Raw genomic sequence first — 7,176 nt, forward strand, 5'->3', positions numbered from 1 at the left:
CAAATCTTTGCGAACTCTGCATGTACATTTTTACTTTATTTGATGAATATATGAATACCTTTGCCTTTACAATCCTTGGTTTTTCAATATTTATCCCTTTGAATTCATTTTGTAAGCCTAATTTCCTGCACAATTTATTACAGCAGTCTCCCCGTCTCCTCTGTCAAGCCACCGCCATACTAAACCAAAACGTCCAAGCCAAACCAAAACTAGTGAAAATACACACATGCATAGTAGTAAAAAAGTGGATTAACAACGGACCAATTTGCAGGGGAACAAACCGGCGTACGAAGCTACGAGCATGGCAAGCTGGCAATCTGGCAGGCCCGGTCAAAGTTTGACTATTTTGCCCACAACTCAGACGCGCCGAAATGAGCCATCGATTTCTTCGTTATAATTTAATCTTACTTTTCAACTTAAAAAAACATAGCTAATTACGTGCACTTATAAATATCTCTCTTCCGATCCTCGCAACCATTGCATTATCCAGCAGCAAAAAGATTCCCCTCTTTTTGTGCAAGCGAGACCAACAAAGTGATCGAAGGCGCAAACGCAAGGCAAAGCAGAGAGAGGCGCGCGATGGCGGCGCCGTGGTGGTGGTGGTGGCCGCTGCCGGCGTGGCTGATGCCGGGGTCGACGGCGGCGTGGTTCGTCGTCCTCAACGTGGTGGTGTGCGCCGTCGCCGTGCTGTCGTCGCGCGCGCGGGAGTCGCTCTCGCCGCGCCGCCGCGGCGGCGGACTCGCGCGCAGGGCGTCGTCGGCGCTGGAGCGCGTCCGCTCGTCGTTCTCCATCTTCTCCTTCCCGTCGGCGAGCTTCTACGCGTTCCACCCCGACGCCGCCGAGCCACGGACGCCGACGCCGCGCAAGCGTTCGCCGGTGGCCGCGCCGCCCGCCGCCTCGGAGCCGCAGACGCCGACTCCGCCGCCGCGTCCGTCCGTGGCCGCGCCCGACACGCCACCCGCGCAGCGGCCGGAGACGGAGGAGGAGGAGGAGGAGGACGTGAACTACATGAGCATGGATGAGGCGTACGCGCTGGTGATGGCGGCGCGGCAGCGGCCGCCGCCGACGGAGGAGGAGGTGAGGAGGTCGGAGGTGGACGCCAAGGCGGAGGAGCTCGTCGCCGAGTTCCAGGACGACGAGCAGAGGCGGCAGCGTCTCGACTCCATCTTCAACTACACGCAGATGCTCAAGCGGCCATCGCCGACGGAGGAGGGGGCGAGGAGGTCGGAGGTGGACGCGGAGGCGGAGGAGCTCGTCGCCGAGCTCCCGGACGAGCAGAGGCGGCGCCGCCTCGACTCCATCTTCAACTACACGCAGATGCTCAAGCAGCGCGCGGCGGCCGGCCGCCGGCCGCAACCAGCACCGGCGTCGGCTCAGCTTTGACTCACGTGGTTCATATGGTTTAATTTCATTTGATTCTTTGATCAAATCAGGAATTCAGGATTCATTTGCAGGAGAAGAATTCGGATCAGATTTGAGTTTGCTCTTGTGTTTTGTATATAGTATTTGGTTTACATGTGTGCTTGGCTTGTCAAGTTTTGTGCAGATTACTTGCAGTGTTGTTGCTGCAGGAAAATTTCCCTTTTTCAGTTTTGGGCTTGTGTGTATATACGGTACTGTTCTGTTGTATAATTTTGTACACACATTTTACATGTGATTTTGGACATATATAAATTCTTTGATTTATTTATGAATTCATTCATGTTTTATGTAAATTGATCAATATATTGTGTAGCATCATATATGTATTATTTTACGGATGGGGATTCTCTGTTACATCCTCTGGTCACTAAGGCTGTGTTCTCTCTCCGGCACACAAAACGATGTTCGTATTAATACGTGATTAATTAAGTATTAGCTATTTTTTTAAAAAATGGATCAATATGATTTTTTAAACAACTTTCGTATATAATTTTTTTTAAAAAAACACACCGTTTAGTAGTTTGAAAAACGTGCGCGCAGAAAAAGAGAGTGGGGAGGAACTCCCAGCAAAGAACGCAGCCTAAGTGAAGATTGTGGTATATAGGACACCAACGCAGTGTCCCTAATGTAATTTTTTTTTGCCAATTGTTGAATATTTACAGAACAAAACAAAAATTCGAGAAAAATCTACATGTTCTGTATTTTCTATGTATCCAATCTAATTATTTAAGAAGACATTGGTATTCAAAGTTTAAAGGTTTGACCACATGTTTACAAACTACTTCAAACGCATTGCCTTTGGTCGGCAACTAAAAAACAACACGGCAAATTCTCAATACATATTGTAGCATACTCTACAATTTTTTTTTGAATCTCTATATTAGTCTATTGGTCAAACCAAAAGCTAGTATTTCATTGTTGCACCAAAGCATGTGACTAAATGAAATTCATATGTTCTTTTTTATTTGATGGCTTTTAAATTCGTACTAGGCATTACGGACAGGGCCTCCTCTAATTCAAAGCCCAACACTTGTAATCCGCTCAAGCCCAAAGGGCCCCCAGAAGATTTGCCCCCTCTAGTTGTCTGCTCTATCGCGGGCTCGGCCTTTCGTCGAACAGCTGGTGCGCGTCCTCTCATGTCGAGCACCTGACCGCCGGTCACGTAGCGGCGGCGGCGGCGGCGGCGCGGCAAGATGCTCTCCCGCGCCCGGCGCCTCCACCCCACCCTCCAGCGAATCCTCCGGCCAGTTCCCCCTCCCGCCCATCCTCCTCCTCCTCCTTCCCCACCTCACCGCCCCGTCTTCTCCCAAACCCCTAAACCCTTCTTCCCCCTCCTCCGCCGCCACCTCTCGACCAAACCGCCGCCGCCGCAGGCGCCGCCAGAGAAGTCGCTGGCTCCGGCGAAGGTGAGCTCCGATCCACCTGCCGTCAGCGCGAATGGCCTCTGCCCGGGATGCGGCATCGCGATGCAGTCCTCGGACCCGTCCCTTCCGGGCTTCTTCTCCCTCCCTTCCCCCAAATCCCCCGACTACCGCGCGCGCCTCGCCCCCGTCACCGCCGACGACACCCGCATCTCGGCCTCCCTGAAGTCCGGCCACCTCCGGGAGGGCGAGGCGGCGGCGGCGGCGTCGTCGTCGTCGGCGGCGGTGGGGGTGGGGGTGGAGGTGGAGAAGGAGGGGAAGAAGGAGAACAAGGTGGTCGTGTGCGCGCGCTGCCACTCGCTGCGCCATTACGGCGTCGTCAAGCGGCCCGAGGCCGAGCCGCTGCTCCCGGACTTCGACTTCGTCGCCGCCGTGGGGCCGCGCCTCGCGTCGCCCTCGGGCGCCAGGTCGCTCGTGCTGCTCCTCGCCGACGCGTCGGACTTCGACGGCTCCTTCCCGCGCGCCGTGGCGCGCCTCATCGCGGCCGCGGGGGAGGCCCACGGGTCCGACTGGAAGCACGGCGCGCCGGCGAACCTCCCGCGCGCGCTGCTCGTGGTCACCAAGCTCGACCTGCTCCCCACGCCGTCCCTGTCCCCCGACGACGTCCACGCGTGGGCGCACTCCCGCGCGCGCGCCGGCGCCAGCGGCGACCTGCGCCTCGCCGGGGTGCACCTCGTCAGCGCGGCGCGCGGGTGGGGCGTGCGCGACCTGCTCGACCACGTTCGCCAGCTCGCTGGATCGCGTGGCAATGTGTGGGCAGTGGGTGCGAGGAATGTTGGCAAGTCTACGCTGCTCAATGCCATTGCCCGGTGCTCTGGGATTGAAGGCGGACCGACCTTGACGGAGGCGCCGGTGCCAGGAACGACCCTTGATGTGATCCAGGTTGATGGCGTTCTTGGATCGCAGGCGAAACTGTTCGACACACCGGGCTTGCTTCATGGTCACCAGCTGACATCGAGGCTGACTCGCGAGGAGCAGAAGCTGGTTCGAGTGAGCAAGGAGATGCGGCCCAGGACATACAGATTAAAGGTGATATATATTTGCACATCACCCACTCAACCCCAGTCGTGTTTGTGATAATGCGCAATTGACATAGTTGCTGCTCATTTTCTAAATTTCAGCACAAATTTCTTGTTAACGAGTCTAGATTTTCTGTAGTTCTCTGCAACAGAATTGAAGATACTTTGCTTAAGCTAAACTTTTGTTCCCGCATTGAAAGTAGTTCGGTAAATCAATTATTGAGGAAATGCTGTGGAATTGAAACAAGCGAACAGACATTGCATTTACAATGTTCTTGTGACATACTAGTCACATAGGGAAAGCTATTATCAACTCCATCAAGTTCCACAAATTGTTGTGAACAATTCTAGCTTGTTCTAGTCCTTTATAACAAAATTGAATCTGCTTTTGGTTAAAAGCTATTATCGATTCGACCAAGTTCCACAAATTGTTGCTTTCCCCCTAAAGACAGTGCAGTAATTTTGTAACTGAACCTGACAAGCACATGATACTGGATTGGACAGAAAATTTGCACCTTTTGCACTTATGAAATTCTAAGTCTTAAACTTGTGACAGTTTCAGTTCTTAGACTTATGACTGGGAATCATGGCTGACTCAATCTAGATGTGATCCTTTGGTTTCCAAACACTCTTCTATTGCCACAGGATTCTTCACTCTTATTATGTGCCATATGAGATGATGCATGCTTATCTAAAACTTGTTGGTAACCTATGCAGCCAGGGCAGTCTGTACATATTGGAGGGCTGGTGCGCCTGGACATCGAAGAGTTAAATGTAGGATCAGTTTATGTAACGGTATGGGCATCACCACTTGTCCCACTTCACATGGGGAAGACGGAAAATGCTGCCGCTATGGTAAAAGACCACTTTGGTTTGCAACTACAGGTATATTTATTACCTGAATGAACTTTATTTTCTCCTAATTCATGTAGTATTGCTTAAGATTATAACACAAAGTTCTACATGGTGTCTTTCCTGCAGCCTCCTATTGGCCAACAACGGGTAAACGAACTAGGTAAATGGGTGAGGAAGCAGTTCAAAGTTTCTGGGAACAGTTGGGATGTGAATTCCAAGGATATTGCAATTGCTGGTCTTGGCTGGTTTGGAATAGGTCTGAAAGGAGAAGCGGTATTAGGACTATGGACATATGATGGTGTCGATGTCGTCTCCAGAAACTCCCTTGTCCATGAGAGGGCAACAATATTTGAGGAAGCCGGGTTCACAGTTTCGAAGATTGTCTCTCAGGCGGATAGCATGGCAAATAGGCTAAAGAACCCTAAGAAAATAAACAAGAAGAAGGATAACAAAGCCAATTCATCTCCCTCCACAGATCCAGAATCTTCAAATCCAGTTGAGGCTGTAGATGCTTAAATGATTTCTATTCCTTTCTAGGACAGGAGTTCCCGAAGGTGAATTAAGTTCTATGATGTTGGCATTTGGTCAGTTGAGGATTGATATACAGAGCCATAGGTTGCACAATTTATACTTGTTCAGACTTAGATAGCATGCTGCTCTCCGCACAAGTCTTTTTTTTTTTTCCCTGGGATCATGGATTTTATATAGTCTTGTTGTGGGCTTGTAACATTAACCTATGGCTTTTATGTACTCAATGAACTTCTACCACTATGGCTTTGGAGTTTGGACCATAAGTACAATTTTGATAGTCAACTTGATGAGGAGTCAGTACTGAAGAATACTCGTTGTAATGCTGTTATGGCTGAACTTCTGAAACCGGCATCTCACAGCTTTGTTATGCCTGCTTTGAACACAGGAATTTTACATTGATTTTATAGGAATACCACAGGAATCAATTGAATCCTCATGGTAAATTCCTGCACTTCAAAGGAGGCCATATCTGACCATCTCCTAAGTTATTTCTGCTTGAAATGAACATGAGCCTCCAGACCGAAACTTTAACCTTACCCTGTTTGGATGTATGAAGTAATCAATCACTCTGCTCTGCATGCTGAAGCTAATATTAGACTTTATGATGTATTGCACAAAAGTAAGTAAAGATGATCTCAAATGCCAGATTTGTTTGGCACATAAAGATGGTGTACTCTTTTCAACCCAAATCATGGGATGCCATCTTTGACATAAGGTACAACCTTTATGGATTAATTTAACGAAAGCATCTATATGACCACTTCATATTAATAAGGTCGGTTGTTAATCGTGTGCTTAACCAGAATTGGGAAAGAGGAAGCATTTTGGTCTAAATGTGTTTTGTTTGCTCATGCATTTTGGTCTATCAGTGCCAAACCATGTATTACTCCATATAACTACCTCTATCTACTTCAATCGAAGGCCAAATCCGACTGCCTACAATAAAATGTTTACTAACCCCTGAACTTTGATAATGGTACAAATAATTCCATGATGGTTTTAAAGCAATTTCGCCAAGCTAACTGCACGTGTGACTTCACAATCAGGCAAGTTAAAGTGGCACCCAATAAGACATGGTTAGAAGAGAAATGTAGATGAGCTAAATATATAACTTATTACAAGAGAAGAAAAAATATATATTTCCATTGATATATGCTAACTCTAAATCAAGAGTAGTACAATCATCATTAGACAATATTGCTGTTGCCCCACTAAACGCTGCATGCATTGCACTATATATACCAAAGTACCAAACAAAACCAATTACCAAGAAAATCAAAATCAGAATTGAACAAGTTGTGCATACCGAATCTAGTTTAAGTTATTCAGGTTGTCAGGAACATTCAATTACACATAAAACAATTCAATTCATGTTAAAAAAAAAAAGCACTACTCCCTCCATCCTAAAATATGTGCTCATTCTAACATTCAAAAGCTAAATTATGAGGTGAGAAAAATGACCCTGGATGTCACTTATTAAATCCCTAGATTATTGGAAGTGGAAGGGTCGTTGGGATAAGACGGGGAGAAATTTGAATAGTGATTGATGTGATAAATAATACAAAGAGCATTCTTTCCGAACAAATTTTGAATCCGAAAGGAGCAATTATTTTGGGATGGAGAATAATTGAATTAATAGTAAATTTCACTTTGAACTATCTTTAATAACAAAGTTTCACCATGAATTAAGGTTGCTATTTGTTACTGTTTGGACCTGTCTTTGTCCAAAATGTCACGAGACTACCACAATAGTAATGATTTAGCCCAACAAATTTGAGACAATTAGTGGCCGTCCATTATTGCGCTAAAAGTTTGCTTGCCAATAAATGGAAGTTGTCACTTCCAGTAAAAATATAATAGAAGTTGCATCGACTGTGTCATTAAGCCGACAAAGCAGCCTCTGGGTGGAGGTGGATGCTACTCCTACA

The 7,176-nt window shown here is 47.6% G+C and overlaps 2 protein-coding genes across 2 annotated transcripts; both read left to right on the forward strand.

Moving 5' to 3' along the window:
* Positions 1–499: 499 nt before the first annotated feature.
* On the forward strand, positions 500–1,690 carry LOC127785109 (uncharacterized). Its single transcript, XM_052312533.1, has one exon. The coding sequence runs from the start codon at positions 580–582 to the stop codon at positions 1,381–1,383; it is 804 nt and encodes a 267-aa protein (XP_052168493.1). The 5' UTR covers positions 500–579; the 3' UTR covers positions 1,384–1,690.
* A 784-nt stretch (positions 1,691–2,474) lies between these two features.
* On the forward strand, positions 2,475–5,795 carry LOC127784057 (GTP-binding protein BRASSINAZOLE INSENSITIVE PALE GREEN 2, chloroplastic). Its single transcript, XM_052311235.1, has 3 exons — positions 2,475–3,872; positions 4,580–4,747; positions 4,844–5,795. Exons 1-3 carry the CDS (start codon positions 2,616–2,618, stop codon positions 5,231–5,233), a joined length of 1,815 nt encoding a protein of 604 aa, XP_052167195.1. The 5' UTR covers positions 2,475–2,615; the 3' UTR covers positions 5,234–5,795.
* Positions 5,796–7,176: the final 1,381 nt, after the last annotated feature.

The sequence above is a fragment of the Oryza glaberrima genome, chromosome 9 (assembly GCF_000147395.1).
Source record: "Oryza glaberrima chromosome 9, OglaRS2, whole genome shotgun sequence".
NCBI lineage: Eukaryota > Viridiplantae > Streptophyta > Magnoliopsida > Poales > Poaceae > Oryza > Oryza glaberrima.

Bases quoted from the DNA above. Each gene is read 5' to 3' on its own strand.
- LOC127785109 (XM_052312533.1), top strand. From the start codon at position 580: ATGGCGGCGCCGTGGTGGTGGTGGTGGCCGCTGCCGGCGTGGCTGATG.
- LOC127784057 (XM_052311235.1), top strand. From the start codon at position 2,616: ATGCTCTCCCGCGCCCGGCGCCTCCACCCCACCCTCCAGCGAATCCTC. The intron at 3,873-4,579 runs GTGATATATATT...TAACCTATGCAG, and splicing joins CCAGGACATACAGATTAAAG to CCAGGGCAGTCTGTACATAT. The intron at 4,748-4,843 runs GTATATTTATTA...TCTTTCCTGCAG, and splicing joins ACTTTGGTTTGCAACTACAG to CCTCCTATTGGCCAACAACG.